Genomic DNA, 17,038 nt, shown 5'->3' on the forward strand with positions numbered 1-17,038 from the left:
TACGAGATTCAATTTCCTAAATTATAACGAACATTGTGGTGCAAGCTATTTAAACGGGTCATGGGTTGGGTAATTGGGTTAATGGGCTAAGGGTTATACCATATAATAATAATAATAATAATAATAATAATAATAATAATAATAATAATAATAATAACATAAATTGCAATATAGTCCTTGTAGTTTGAAGGTGGAAACACTAAGAGGTTAAAGTTTAAGTTTTTGGGTTAAAAAAGAATATCCGAGTTGTTACAGCCACCAAATGAGATTTGGTTGTAGACTGAGTCGGGGGATCATCCACATCATACACATCAATAAGATTCCTTTTTAAAGTTGGAGTTGAGAAGGTCGGGGAAATCTTCTCATTGTTGGATGCGATGGTCTTTGTTGTGCTTTTTTCCACTGCTTTTAGATTGTAATCGGTTACCGAGATAACATCCTATTAAAATAAATACAAAAAAGATGTATTAACAAATCTGTCAAATACTTTTTATAAATGGATGTGTTAAAAAAACAAATCTTGTATATTAGTTTATTGTTTTTGTATAATAGAGGAAAGTAACTTAAAATGAAAGGTGGCATACCTTTACACTAAACGTGCCAACGGACGCATCAACAGCAGTGGAGTCGGATTCTTGTTGCTATTGAATGAATTAAACAGACGGACTTATTAGAGAGTATAGATTAAAATAATAAATTTAAAAAAAAATTAGAGTCTTTAATCTCGGTAAAATGTATAATACGAAAAATAAATTAGTATAATTATCAATTGTTTATTCCTATTCAAAGTTGAAACAACTATTGTCTAAACGCATTGTTAGATTCATAGTCAACAATATTGAACCATTTTATATATAACATTAGATAATTTTGATTGTTTTTAGTATACTTTTAGGAATCAGAATTCAGAATAGAAAAATAAACAATGTTAAACGTGTTACCAACGCCGATTAACACATAATTAATTTTTATATGATTGAAAAACTATATGTTTGAATAGCAATTGCATTAAAATTTACAAAAAATCTATATGTAAGAGCGTTGGTCGACAATGGAAAGTTTAAAATAAAAATAGAAGCATACTAACATATAGATGAAAATAAAAGACCATTAATGTTGTAAAATAAAGTTAAAAGCTGCAATACAGGCGGTGTCAAAACAAAATGAAATCCATTTTACATTAGGTGGTACTTGAATTACCTAATGTAAAATCAATAATTACATTTGAATTTACATTATGTAAATTTTTTAATGGATTTCATTTCCAATTCAATCCACTTCCAAATAATTTTAAAAGATTTTAAGATTCCTCGGACATATTGAAGGAATGTTGATCAAATTATAGTACAAATGTATAAAAATGAGAAATATATTCATCAATAATTAATAACCAAAACACAAGACAAATTTTGTTGTAGCTGGTTAGAGTTAACTTTGTTTTGAAGTTCCGCTAATATAAAAGAATCTTCAGTTAACTTGGATATATTGATATGAGAGCCTAGATTATCAAACTTAAACTGATTTACGGAAATCTTGAAAGTAAACAGTTTATTCTCAAGGTTCTTCAGTTCCTCAGGAAATAGGCCCGGATTCAAAGGTCCCTACGCATAATTTAGTAATTAACTATTAATAACAATTGATATGTATAAAGTACGAACATAAAAAAAGTATTTAGTTCTTTAAAAAACATACATTTATGAGTTTAAGCAGCAAGTCATAAGCACTAATCTTAAGAAGTTTGTTAGCATGCCTCTCCCATAAAGACAAATCGACAACTCCAGTGGCATCTTGAACTGCCAGATTAATACGATACCTACATATATAGACAAATATTTATTTTAGTAAAGATAAAACAAAAATTAGTTGTACCATAGATATAATATCAAAAGAATAGAAATAAGGACAGAATTTAAATACCTCGATACAGCTTCAACAATAGCACCGTTGCACTTTTGGTTACAAATATACTTAACACGAAACTGATTCAGAATAGGTGATCCCTAAATTGCACCTTCATTGCTTACACGATCTTTGACCAACTTTGTGCAAACCTTGCAACCCACGTAATGCCACTGCATATATTTCGACATAGGAAGAATCTTTCCACATATAATAACCTGTTTAGGCCGAAAAAAGATAGAAACACAAATTAATGAAGTATTAAAAATGTTTTGAACAAATCAAGTTACCTTATAAAATTCTTCGAGTTCAATGATATGACAAAAATTGGTTGAGTTAAGAATCTCCTCGCGAAACGGAACACGAATAGTTAGTGCAGAAACACGGCTACTTGATGAAGATTCAGAAGGCAATGAACCAAGATACCTAACAAACGACAAAAAAATATTACATAAAATGTGAAATAAATTATAAACTAATTAACAAAAAACTTTTTTAAGTAAATATAAATTAAAACAAAACCTCATCTTGAATTCATTGATTTCATGTATGTCTTCGTTGATGTACATCTTATTAACATTAAGTGAATTGGAAATAGCGGGACGCCAATAAAATAAACAAAAATAATAAAATAGTAAAAAAAATATAAATTGAAAAGGTATATAAGTTTAACATTATCAATAAGAAATAATGAGCGTATCAAACCTTGACGTATCCTGAATAACCCAAATTATAACACGGAAACTACGGGTGCTTGATCTGGATTGGACAAAATATAGTTTGACATGTCGACCGCGTATGATCCCCATAGAGTTAAAGGCAATTCCTTGTTATTTCTAAGAAAATGTGTAGCAAGTTTTATCATATACAAATTTAACATTTATTAAAATTTGAAATAAAAATGAAGTTACCTCAAACCCTTTAACGTTAGATACATCATCTTGGTCTCAACACCATTAGATTTGATTTTGTCTTCAATTGATTCATATTTAGCTACAACACCAATCATATCTATATTGCAAAAATTAGATTAGAAATAAGTGATGACAGTCATAAGTAAGTTCCAAAACAATTAAGACAATATAAAACGAATATATGTTGGTATTGTTTGTTCATTAAAAAATTTAAACTTGTGTTTGTTGTCGTGTTACACATATATAGACAATGTTACTCACAAATCCACAAAAAATATCCATATAGAAAAACATATATATATAATATAATTTTAGAAATTACAAAATCATATTTTTAAATTAAATAGGCGTAAGTAAATGCTTATAATTGATTGACCAGCTGCAATATATTACTTCAAAGTTTTTAGATGAAATTTTACAAATTTCATTGACCAAAACAAATAGATATTACACAATTTCTTTTACTGTTTGAAATCAAGTATCCAAAACAAATAGTACATGAATTATCTTCGGTTTTGATTTATAGTTTTTCTTTCTTTGATATTGATCGAAAAATTATTCTTGTGTTATAAGTATTAAATATACTAATACTAAAAAGGACCATAATGAAATTAGATAAGGGTCTCTCAGCTAAAATGGCTGGAACCACTATAATGACCCTGACTAAAAAAGGTTTTCTTATTTTTACTACTTAAAGAACAAGCTTTAATATTAATATGCACTAGATTTTTACTATTTCATTACTATAAATATTAATATGCACCAAATTTTCATAAAAAACACACGTTTAAAATGGCTGGCACTGTGTACAGAGAATGGTGGCAGGATAAGAAACTTCTAACCCATGAAGTACTGTAGGTTCCCAGCCGGATCTACACGAGATATCACGTACTACCCAGGTGCGGAATCCCTACGTAAGGCGTTACGAGTATAGAAAACAATACGATTAACACACGATAATCAAACACGTTGTATACCAACCTTAAACACGTGATACGAAGATCACTTGGTTACAGACTCTCTCTGACTCGAATACACAAAAATTGAATGAATGATTAATTTCCAATAAGCCGTAACATATAGCTTATATAATCACGACAACTTCGCCTGGCATGTTCAGGCGAAGTTGTCACTAACTTCGCTTGACTAACAAGTTCGCTCATATCAGCGAACTTGTTAGCAACTTCGCTTATACAAAACATAAAACATTACAAACAAAATTACAGACACTAGACACTGAACTACTGACATCATGCACCAACAGACTCCCCCTTGGCAGTAGCTTCATCTCTTTAGCTTCAAACACGTGTCTTGTAATCTTCAACCTTGTATCTTCACGCATGCACTCCTTCTCTAACACAAACCGACACAACTCTTTGATATTTCCTTGCTTCGTCTTTCCAAGCAGGAATATAAAAGATTTTCTTCTCATTAAGCACCTGCAGATCAGCTTGCTATAAGTTTACCAAATGCATCGGATCGTAAACTCTTAGTACCTCTTGCTCATCCTCGTCTTCCATCACCGCCTCAGCTATCTCACAATCTACAAACCACCACTTTAGGTCTTTAAGCACATCCTTGGGCATAAGCTTCATCGGTACTTCTTTAAGGCACCGGATCGGTTATACTTCATGACCATCCAAGGCTTTCCATCAGCTCTCAAACCTCTATCCTTGTCTTCAACAAGTTTTCCCTTTTGTGGCTTCAACAGCTCAAATTTCTTCTCTTTTATACTTTCTTTCCATACAATTTTCCCAATAACTCTAGCCATATTATCGTCACTTCGATTGATTAACCCCAATCTGGCTAAGTCTTTCACTTCACATTCCGGCAGTGTATTCAACGATCTTAACAGTCTTTTAAAATACTGAACGCCGTCATACCTTTTAATCACGAAGAGCCTCAACTGCTCATCATAGATCCAACATATAATCCCTTTCTTCGCTTCAGCATAGCCTTTAATGTTGTAACTCTTCATAAACAATGTAGGGACCGCCGGTTTATTCGTTTTGACGAACCACTGAGCATAGCCTTCCTTCCATCTAGGCTGCTCTTCCCATTCAGACTCATCGCTTCCAATCTGTTTACTCATATCAGCTTTCTCAACATCTGGAATGTCATGCTCCACATTCTCTTCTACTATCTCTCCCTCTTCAATCTCATAATCAATCACAATATCTTCTCCAATCTTCTCTATCACATCACTTGGTAGAATATCATCATCACCAACCAAGTCATCATCCATCTCCTCTACGTCCACCACCACCACATCATCACCACCAGCTGCAGATGTCGACTCCCCCTGAGTTGTGGAAGTTCCAAGAGCTTGAGTAGTTCTTGGTAGCTCACCACCTGCATCTTTCGACGCATTGGGATCATCGTCTCTATCATTTCTTCTCTTGGTCCTCAACTCGTCGCCTTTACAGCTCGTCTCCCCCTGAGATGCCAAGAACTCCTTCAGAGCATCTATGATCTTTCCATGTTCTACCAGCAGGGACGACTGCATCTGATTCTCTGCAACTAGGCGTTGAGTAGCCTGGGTCTGGATAAGATTCACCCTTGATTGTTCTGCCACGACCCGTTCAAGTGCAGCTATTCGTTCTGAGTCTGAGAGGGTTGCATCGAAATCGAACCTCATATGTGAAATGTCTTGAGTGTACTGAGGAGGGATTTCCGATGTCACCGGGACCTCAGAAGTAGAAATAGACGTAACCGCAGGTGGTATCGTCACCGATAGCCCTGCAGTGGCCACAATAGTCGACTCAATAAAGCGTGCCACGACCTCCGATGAAGTAACAGTCGGAGGCGGCAACGAAACAATCACGGGAGTCGAAAGTTGGAAAGCAGTGGGTGGGAGGCCAAATGTAGATGAGGTAGCCACTATAGGAACACCCGTAGCGCTTGGCCTTGTAACCTGTAGGGATGAGGGAACCATTGTCATACCGGATAGTGCTGGTGGAGTGAAACGTACCACCCTAGAGCTTTCACCGGCTCCTGATCCTGCACCTATCCGTTCCCTTCTTGACCTCCTTATCAACTGTTGTACCTCTTCCTCATAGTCTGACTCGTCATCATCATCTGTTCTCTTTCTTTTCCCATGTAGTCTTTCTCGAGTCACCATAATCCTTCTCGCCTCTGCCACTTCATCATCAGAATCTGAGCCAGCCACCGTTGTAGCTGCCCTAGTAACATGCACAGTCGAGGCACGTTCAACTGGGACCTGAACGTTCTCCTCTGGATCCACCCGATCCATATCAAAGAATCCTTGACCACCAAATTCTGCATCAAGGTCCACTTCCTCCTCCGGTGACACAACAGGAGCAGCAGGTATAGCTTGAGGTGCTCTTGCCTGTTGTGGTGCCGGGTCCCTAAACACATCCCAACGAGCAGGCACATACTCCGGGTTGATTAAGTACCCAAAGAGTGGAGTATGGCGAGGACGAAGCTCAGGTTTGCTCCTCGCACTGGAGGATCGACACTGGGCGAAGATCCGTTTGTTCACACTCTCTACATATCGGATCAGACGACGCTGAGGAAGTGTTGGAGCAACATGATTCAAGATCATTTGAAGGAATCTTGGATACATGATGAACCGCTCACGCGCCATCGCTCTTCGTTGACGATCAATCTCGTAAAAGACCATCTGACTAAAGCTGAATCGCTTGTTGTATGTCAGAGCAGTCATCGCTGACTGCATGGTCGCGCCCATGCCATCAGTGCCCGCCTTTCTCCCTGACATGCATACTATCATAACATGCATGAGAAAGCGCCACTGGTCAAGCAGAAATCCCTTCCTTCTATGCGAATCCCCCAAGGGACCAGAATAACCCATCCTCAAAAATGCCCCATCGCGGAAAGGAGCTACAAACTCCGTCGGGTCATCCCTTGTTTCGTTTCCAAACCGCAGAGCCGCCCGTATATGTTCAAAAGAGAACTGAACAATTTGATTGTTGACGGTTGCGCGCATCACCGGGGGCTCGACTCTGCAGTCGTATTCCACGGTCTGCCAGAAATCCTCAATGTTGGGTAAGGATATCGGCAGAGTTGTTGTAATGGCGTGGAATATCCTCAAGCGTAAAAGGAATGTGATGATTTCGTGGAAATCATCAACTCCGCTCACTTCCGGGTCTAAGGTGATATACATGTTCTGACCCGGGAAGAACTGTCTTTGCTGATCACCTCCGTCATCACCGCCTGCACCACCTGCTTCAGCAACAGCAGCCATATCTGCAACAAACAGGTTAAGTTAGATAAGCGTCAAAGCGAATCACAAGTTCGCCTGTTGCCATGAGCGAAGTTGTGATCAATTCTGTATAGGTGAAGTTAAAGGTGAGGCGAAGTTGGGAAACAACTTCACTTCAACTTGAACTTCGTCTGAAAATAGTTAAGTAAAAAGGTCCAGGCGAAGTTACGGATAACTTCGCGTAATCACAACATCGCCTCATAAACTGTTTCAAAATCAAAAATCAGGCGAAGTTAAACCTCAGGCGAAGTTACGGATAACTTCGCCTAAACTGTAACTTCGCCGAATTCGAATCGGCAACAGTTAAGGTTGTTGAACGACGTGTAGATGATGATTTCGGAGATCGAGGACTCCGAAATACATGATTTTATGAAGGTTTATACGTTCAAGTGGTTTACTATCACGTAAAAACAAGTTTGAAAATCGGGTTTTTAGGTTTCAAATAACCGAGGTCACGAAACGGGTCGTATCGACCTGTGATAATCATTAACGACAATGATTATACGAATATGGAACCCTACACACCTTGAATTGGATTAGAATCGAAGACAAGATAACACAGATTGATTGATGAAATCGAATCGATAAGTTCGCCTAGGTTTCTGTGAGTATAAGTTCGCTTGGTTTTGAAATAAATGAACAGTTTGACCTTTAAAGTCCTTTATATAGGGTCACAGATGTATCGGCGAAGTTGTGGATAACTTCGCCTATAAGGCGAAGTTATGCAGAACTTCGCTGATATTAAAATTTTTCAAAACAAACCCCATAATTTGAACAATTTGCAATTAAGTTTTAAAACATCCTTTAAAGCGTTAAATGATACGATCAAGACCAAGTAACCACGTATAAAATAATACAACTACAAAAGTAACAAAAATTTGAAAAGTTAAAGTACACGGGATCAAATTTCAGTCTCGACAGGGACTACCATGTTTTGGAAAAGATCCGAACAGGAATCATACTAATTTCGTGACTGTCACACAGATCCGTGTTCAGCTGTATTATGACATGAAGAAACAGGTTGTAAGCAGGTAATATACTTAAAATGGTTTTCATCGTTTCTGTGATACGAGTTAGGTTCAATTAAGCTCAAAACTTAAGTGGGCAACAACTCAGAGATTATGATGCCTCCTATCTATTCTCAAGGCGTATTTGGTATTCCCCAAGTCACCCCGAATTGACCTCAATCCGTAGTGTCTGATTAAGTAGTAATTACTCTTCGATCTTAGACTCTGTTTCCCGTTCACCTTCTTGTGTCTTGATTGATAATCATTATCATTATGAACTCTAAAAAATTTTTATTTTTTATTTTTTATTTTATTTTTTTTAACTAACATGTATATACACAACTTCAAGAAGAAAATAACTGCAAGTCCCGAATCTGGATCACTGCAGCGTCTTGACACTCTATCTTCACGGGAATCAGAACACTCACGGGCTCGTGTATGACTGGGTAATCGCTTTTCTGCCTATCATTCGGAAATATATGTATGAAGACATGCACAACTCTTAAGGAGTTTCCACAAAAAATCGAGTAGATTTAGTTAGTATCACTTCTACTTTTACGCACCATAAAAAGCTACCATGACATACAATGACTGTTCTAAAGACTTTTAAGCCTAATAACTTCACTAGTTAAGCACACAGAATCAGTATATCTATCACTTTCCAAGGTTGGATCAATTTTCTGTTAAACATAGTAAAGTAACTTCTTACGAAGTAGTAGACTTGAAAAATAATTTCATCTCCCGAAAAGAAAAATTTAACTTCTATCGCCCCGACCAAATCAAAGTCTTCAGGTTAACGGCTATCCCGAAGATCCAATGGATCAGCTGGACCGACCACATACTAGTATGTGTCCTTCTAACTAAGTATGATCGACTAATTTTCAGCGAAAGAATGAAAACTCATCATAAACCGCCCCGGTCACTTTCAGTCATCTGGTTAATGGCTATCCTCATATTCTACAGGTAGAAGTGAGGACCAAACATATCCTAAGACATGTCCTTCAAACTGAGGCAACCGACATAATTCTAAGCGTTTTTTTTTTTTTTTTTTTTTTTTAATAAAAAATACAAAGCATGGTTACTCGGGATTGATCATCCCATTCAGCTCAACAAGGTTTTGAAATCTAGTTTTGTCAAACGCTTTCGTGAATAAGTCAGCGAAATTATCTAACGTATCAACCTTTTCGAGCTCAATCAGCTTCTTCTCAGCACAATCCCGTATAAAATGATGACGTATGTCAATATGTTTAGTTTTACTGTGCTTCACGGGATTGTTAGTTACTGAGATAGCAGCAGTGTTATCAATGCAAATAGGAGTAAGTGAGAAATTCAGACCATAGTCGCGCAACTGTTGTTGAATCCAAAGAACCTGGGAGCAGCAGTTGGATGCTGCCATGTATTCTGCTTCACAGGTTGAAATTGCGAATGAAGTCTGCTTCTTGCATTGCCACGACACCAATCTGCCACTAAGAAACTGACACCCACCAGTTGTAGATTTTCGACTCTGATTGCACCCTCCATAATCAGAATCTGTGTAAGCGACTAGCTCCAAGTCTCCTCCTCTCGGGTACCACAACCCCAGCTTTGGTTTGCCCTTGAGATACCGCAGTATCCTCTTCGCACCCTTCAAATGAGATTCTTTTGGGTTTGCCTGAAAGCGTGCACAAAGACAAACAACCAACATTATATCAGGCCTAGAAGCAGTTAAGTACATTAAAGAACCTATAATAGCCCGATATTGGGTTGGGTCCACGTCTGCATCGTTATCTGAATCAGCACCCAATTTGTGATTGACGCAGACTGGAGTATCATATGGAGTGCTGTCCTCCATCTTGAAGCGTTTGAGAACATCATGGACATACTTCGTCTGATGAATGAACATCCCGTCTTTCTTCTGATCAACCTGCAATCCTAAAAAGAAAGTTAGTTCACCCATAGCACTCATTTCAAATCTCTTCTTCATGACGGCCTCAAACTCCTGACACATGGCGACCTTTGATGCAGCAAAGATAATGTCGTCCACGTAGACTTGCACCAGCAAAAAGTCGCTTCCTTTTCTCTTGAAGAACAACGTGCTATCAATCTTACCTCTTTCAAACTCATTCTCAAGCAAGTAATCGGATAACGTTGAGTACCAGGCACGAGGTGCCTGATGTAGTCCATACAGCGCTTTACTTTGCTTGTACACGTGATCGGGAAAGTCAGGGTCAGTAAAACCCGGAGGTTGCTCAACATACACAACCTCATCGACTTTACCGTTTAGGAACGCGCTCTTCACATCCAACTGAAAAACTTTCATCTCCTTATGAGCAGCAAATGCCAAAAACAGTCGAACGGCTTCCAATCTTGCCACAGGAGCAAATACTTCATTGTAATCAATCCCCTCTTGCTGATTAAAGCCTTTAACAACCAGCCTCGCCTTATTCCTGATAACAACCCCTTTCTCATCTCTCTTACATTTGAATACCCATTTTGTGCCTATCGCATGCACATTCCTCGGTTTTTCAACCAAATTCCATACTTCCATTTTCTTAAACTGAGCTAACTCTTCTTGCATGGCTTCGACCCACGAGCTGTCCTTAAGAGCCATTTGATAGTTCTTTGGTTCAATCTGGCTGATGAAGCAGGTGTACAAGCATTCGTTGATAATGCCCGTGTCTTTAATGCCTGTGTAAACACAGGTGTGCTCATTCACGCTTTTTCTTGTTTGTACACCGGCGGACAGATCACCAATCACATTCTCCAACGGGTGATTTTTGTGAATTCTCGTAGTCGGAACCGAACTGACATTTAGATTATCTTCCAAGTTCGAAGATAGCTCATCCATGGTTGATTGATGTTGAGAGTGAAACGGATTGATGAATTCCTCTTCAGTAGAGGCAGCAGGGGTATTGACAGCATTTGATGAGGAAGGATGACATTCATCATACTGTGGTCTTTGCACCAAAGTGTCTTCCTCATCGCATATCATCTTCGTAGCAATTCTTTCCTCAGCTTCTGCAAAATCCAGATAAGGTATGTTAAAAGATTTAAAGAGTCTATCATAGTCGAAAACCCCAGCGGGTCCCGTGCTTGGTTTTGGTGACTTGTAACTTGTAATATCAGTGTTACACACCACCTCAACCTTGCTGTTCGATGTATTAAAGACCCGTCTGTTGGGAGTCCCAACAACGTATCCGACTAACATTCCTTCGTCGGCTACTTCACCAAATTTAGAATTGGTCTTTAATATCGAACACGGGGACCCGAATGGTTCAAGACTACTCAATTTGGGCTTTCTCCCATGCATTAGTTCATAGCAGGTTTTATTTAATCTTTTAACAGTTAACACTCTATTAAGGATTTAACAGGCTGTAGCAACAACTTCAGCCCAGAACACCACGGGAAGTTTCGAATCAGCCAGCATGGTCCTGGCTCCTTCAATCAAAGTCCTGTTCTTCCTCTCAGCCACTCCATTTTGTTGCGGAGTATACGGTGCGCTGTATTGGTGTTCAATCCCCTTCTGTAGGCAGAAGATCTCCATCTGATAGTTCTTGAACTCAGTCCCATTGTCACTCCTGATGTATTTAAATCTTTTTCCCATAATGTTCTCAACTTTGGTAATCAAATTTATTACCATCTGAACAGTTTCATCCTTCGACTTCAGGAAATATACCCACGAGTATCGAGAAAAATCATCAGTAATCACCAAGCAGTACGATGTTCCCCCCTAGACTTTTTACATTCACGGGACCGAAGAGATCCATGTGAAGTAATTCTAGGGTACTGACTATTGAGTTGACCTTCTTGGTGAGATGGGATTTCTTGTGTTGCTTTCCCTTCTTGCATGATAAGCATTTGTCTTCGAAGTTGAAATTCTTCAAGGGAACCCCCAACACAAGACCATTTTTGACAAGGTAGTTCATCTTACGAAGATGAATGTGCCCCATTCTCCTATGCCATAATTCGGACTCTGATTCAGTCGCTTTCGACAAAAGACACGATTCTTCAGTGGCCATTTCAGTAGACCTCATATCCATGATATACGTATTCTTCACTCTCGGAGCCTTCATAACAATCCAGTCCTCTGGTATCTTAAAACCAGGATACAACACTATCGCCTCATTCTTCGTGAAATGCACGGTATAATCCTTGTCACAGATCTGCGAAACACTCAGCAGATTGTGCTTCAGTTCTTCGACAAAGTTAACTTTCTCTAGCGTCATCTTCCCATTAGTCACAGTCCCAATTCCTGTGATCTGACCACCACTCTCTCCTGCGAAACTCACTCTACCACCTTGAACAGGTTTCCAGTCTTGTAACAATTTCTTGTTACCCGTCATGTGCCGGGAACAGCCGCTATCCACAACCCATTGATTGTTGGCAGCCCTGTTTAACTGTTCCTGCACGATTAAAGTAGATTATTAGAATCTTGGGACCCAAGACCTCTTGGTCTTGGGTCGATACATCCCGTACCTTGGCTGTCCAAAGTTAGTATCATAATCATTTCTGTGAGTCTTAACAGGATACCTTCTTGTGGATTGTCTATGAGGCCATCCAAACCGTCTTGAATTAAACGAATTATTAGTTATGGTTTGGGTGTTACCAGTGAAAAACTGAGATATATTTCTTTGAAAACCTTGATTAGTCCATTTTCTGAAATTCGATGGGTTTTCAGTTTTATCATTAAATTGATTAGTGTTAGCTCTTTTCTCAGATTTTAAAGGCCTCACACCTCTGAATTTTTGCTTCATAGGACAATCAGCAACAAGATGTCCTTGTTGATTACATCTAAAACAACACCTGTTTTCAACTTTCTTATCAAAAGTTGTCTTAGATGTTGAGGCTGTATTACTACCCGTTTGTCTCACATATGGTGGGACATACGGGTTTAGTGGAGACTTCTTTTCAGATGTTTTCTTTTTCTCTCCACTTTTTGGTAATACTTCCTCTTGATTTGTCTCACTCGACTCAGATGACTTGTCTGAGTTAGATGAGACAGGACTCGGAGCAGAAATTTTAACACTTGCAACAGGCTTACTAACTTCTGGTTCTTTTGCAGTAACTTGAACTGGAACTGTCTGACCATAGTCAACGTCAACAGATTTCTGATTACTAGGGTTAAAAGTGTAATTATGATTGAAAGGTGGTGGAACTTCATGATAACCAATTCCTCCCCTCTTTGGAGAACCTTGATCACTAACGAGGTGATCAAGTATAGCGGAGGAATTTCTGAATTGTTCAAGTTTCCTGTTAAGTTCCACCACTTTTACCTGGTGATCAGCTATCTGTTTTTCCTTCTCAGCTATTATTTTGGTTTTCTCTTCTAGAACTTCATAGCTAAGATCAATCATGTTAATTTTTTCAGCAAGCTTTGCTTTAAGACTTTTAATATCTGTTTCACTAGCTTTAATTTTTACTTTGTAACTATTTTCCCTAGCTTTAGTGAAATGATGATCTTCTTTTAAAGTTTTATATTGCGCATCCAAACTAACAAACTGATCAGTTAGAGTTGTCAGTTGTTCAGACAGAAGTTCACACTTAGTACAAGGGAGTTCGGTACTTACCTCGGAGAGCTGGTCTGCTACATCTGCCATGTACGCTTCATTTTCGCCAGTTCCCTTCTCACTATCTGCATTTTCGATGTTTGCCAAGTTGGCCTGTTCAAATACTTCTTCAACATGCAGATTCTAGTTGTACTCTTCGTTCTGTCTGGAAATCATGGCTCTATAGTCATTACCACTACCACTTTGCTGTGTAGATCTATTCTGACTGCGTTCTACACGTTCATTCTTGCATTCTTTTGCAAAGTGGCCATTCTGCTGACAGTTGTAGCAGCGAACCTTAGACTTATCAAACCCTGGCCTCTTTCCGACAAACTTCCTGCCAGTCTTCTTCATGAACCTCTTTACCCTTCTCACTATCATGGCCATCTGCCACTGCAGATCCATCTCCTCCAGATCATCAGCATCGATCTGGTCATAATCTTCATCCAAAACTGCAGGATCAACGATCTTACCCTGAATGTAGTTCTCATACGAAGCAATAAAAGATGCATAGAGAGCAAACTGCTGTTTAGCAGATTTGACACTCATGGGCATCTTCGAGTAGTTGTTGTTTGAAACACTTGGGGAATAACTACTCTTGGTCGATTGAGGTTGAGAAGCATTTGACCCTCCAGCTACATAGCACACATCACCGTTCATATTGAGAGATACATGTCCCACATGTGTTGAGCTTGCGCCTGACTCTCCCTTAGAGTAATAAGCAGATGATTCCGTTTTCGAACTTGATCCTGAGTTAACCTTTGCCCCATACATACCCGGATCTTGAACCTGATCGGTAGGGGTCTCCTTTCGTACCATGTTCAGTTTAAACGTTCTCAGCTTATTAACTGCTGTCTCAAGGTCATAGTCAGCAAAGTCTTTATCTTCTCTCATCAACACAGTATACATCTCCTATTTTGGTGGGAGAGCATCAAGAAGCTTCTCAACAATCTCATCTTCTTTGTATGCAATTGAATAGTTGCTGAGTTCAGTCATCAGATGATAATATCTGATGATGATATCATCAAGTGATTCGTTTTTCAGATACTTGAAGACCGAGAATTGGGTTTTTAGAAGTTTAATCTTCGAAGCACGAATTCCCACATTGCCCTCAAAACGGTTTTCAAGAGCTTCCCAAAGCTCTCTAGCAGTCTTATACTTTCGGAAGGTGTGAAGTATCTCTTGTGGAAGAGCCATTGTAATTGCTGCATGAGCTTTACTTTCTGCCTCATACATCTTCTTCTCTTCATCTTCCATCTCTTTGTACTTCTTGATCTGATCACGACCTTCATACTCAGTAGTAGGTGGAATGTAACCATCTTGTACGCATACCCACATCTTGGCATCTTGATACTTGACATATTTTTCAAAATGATCTTTCCACGCTACATAATCAGTTTTCTTAAGCATCTTGGGTGCTTTTGTAGCCGAACCTGCTTCTACTTCCATCTTTACTAGTTCAGTAATGTTTATCGAAGACATCTTTCTCTAAACTTAAAGAAATCCGAAAATAAAAAGTTTATTTTCAAACAGCACTGTTGGCGAAGTTGAGGATAACTTCGCTTAAAGCTTAACTTCGCGTGAATTTGTAACGTCGCTCACTTTCTTAAATTCGCTGGATTGGCGAACTTGAGAATAACTTCGCTTAAGTTGAGCGAACTTGGGAGGTAGGCGAAGTTGAGGGTAACTTCGCTTGAGCTGAGCGAACTTGGGAGGTAGGCGAAGTTGAGGGTAACTTCGCTTAACCTTATATCTTCGCAGAAACCCTAGTAACAGTGACGGCAACTTCGCCTGATGAACACGAAGCTTCTGCAGATTAGATTTCTGGGTTTTTCGAGGTTTGTGAAGGTGTTATGGGTTGTTAAAGCTTGTAGGAGGAGAGTATAACACAAAAACTCAGAAAACTCGTCCCGCGAATAGTCGAACGGAACGATTTCTTTACCCGTGTGATAATCCCGAACTACACAATCGAGCAAATGCTCTGATACCAATTGTAGGTTCCCAGCCGGATCTACACGAGATATCACGTACTACGCAGGTGCGGAATCCCTACGTAGACGTTACGAGTATAGAAAACAATACGATTAACACACGATAATCAAACACGTTGTATACCAACCTTAAACACGTGATACGAAGATCACTTGGTTACAGACTCTCTCTGACTCGAATACACAAAAACTGAATGAATGATTAATTTCCAATAAGCCGTAACATATAGCTTATATAATCACGACAACTTCGCCTGGCATGTTCAGGCGAAGTTGTCACTAACTTCGCTTGACTAACAAGTTCGCTCATATCTCATATCAGCGAACTTGTTAGCAACTTCGCTTATACAAAACATAAAACATTACAAACACAATTACAGACACTAGACACTGAACTACTGACATCATGCACCAACAAGTACACATAATAATAATAATAATAATAATAATAATAATAATAATAATAATAATAATAATAATAATAAATCATTCAAATGTATATATTTTTTAGTAACATAATACTTACCAACAATGGTGTTCGGTTTAGTAACCATGTCAATAAGATTAAAATGCTTTGAAACTTGAATCCATGTAAATCGCCACCAAAATCTTCACAAGGTGTAACAATTGACTTGAGGAAGAGATTGACCTTTTTGTCATTATCCACATACTTGTATTTAGTACCGTAGTCACCAACCGAAACATTCTTTATGATGTAACATGCATTTTCAGCTAAATATCTCTCAAACTTGTATATAAATTTTTTAAGTATGCTTCCATGGACCATGTTTCCCTAGCATATAAAATGAATTAATATCAATTTATAAAGGCAATATAAATGAAAATATAATGAAACTAACACATATATATGTAAACACATAACATAACATACCTCTCATTAATTAAGACCATGTCCATTAAGATTAGTTGCTCGGGTTTATCAAGAATATGATTTTCCCAAAGTCGGATCACACGCACTTTGATGATTGAGTCTTCCATACAGTCCTTTGATGAGGGAAGTTGATTCAGCATAATAATTTTCTTGTCACCGACCGATCTGTATTGAAATTAACAATCATATAAGCATATGAAATAGTTGAAAGTAATATATAAGGAATGCAAATAGGAAGAATATGAAAAAAAAACATACTAACCTGTTGTTTGCCATAGTTGTTCTGAAGTTGGTTTTTGTGAGTGTGTGAGATAGTAGATGACATAAGGTTGTGTGATATATATAGTGTTGAAAATATTAAATAAGGAATGTTATTTTTAAAACATTTTTTAATTATTCCCCTAAAATTATGGGATAATTGAAGAAGACTAAAAATACGGGATATTTTGAAAAAAAAAGTTGACAATTTTATTCCTTAATTGTAGGTTTTCATAGTTATCTTCAATTAATCTTGGTAAAGTTATATTTGGAATAAGGAAAAAAATTCCCAATTTTATTCGAAATATT

At 38.1% G+C, this 17,038-nt stretch overlaps 1 protein-coding gene across 1 annotated transcript; it reads right to left on the reverse strand.

Annotated features, from left to right (window-relative positions):
• Positions 1 to 253: 253 nt before the first annotated feature.
• LOC143572392 (uncharacterized) lies at positions 254 to 16,747 on the reverse strand (the record flags this gene model as incomplete). The annotated part of the gene is made up of 11 exons (XM_077057567.1): positions 16,734 to 16,747; positions 16,489 to 16,636; positions 16,102 to 16,372; positions 2,811 to 2,910; positions 2,190 to 2,325; positions 2,052 to 2,117; positions 1,918 to 1,979; positions 1,693 to 1,813; positions 1,527 to 1,601; positions 585 to 641; positions 254 to 439 (listed from the first exon to the last, which is right to left on the reverse strand). Coding segments are annotated over exons 1-11 (1,236 nt in total), but the record flags the coding sequence as incomplete, so codon positions are not given.
• Positions 16,748 to 17,038: the final 291 nt, after the last annotated feature.

Source organism: Bidens hawaiensis, unplaced genomic scaffold (genome assembly GCF_021521415.1).
Source record: "Bidens hawaiensis isolate Kalapana, Puna unplaced genomic scaffold, B.hawaiensis_p1.1 tig00025834_1, whole genome shotgun sequence".
NCBI classification, from domain to species: Eukaryota; Viridiplantae; Streptophyta; class Magnoliopsida; order Asterales; family Asteraceae; genus Bidens; species Bidens hawaiensis.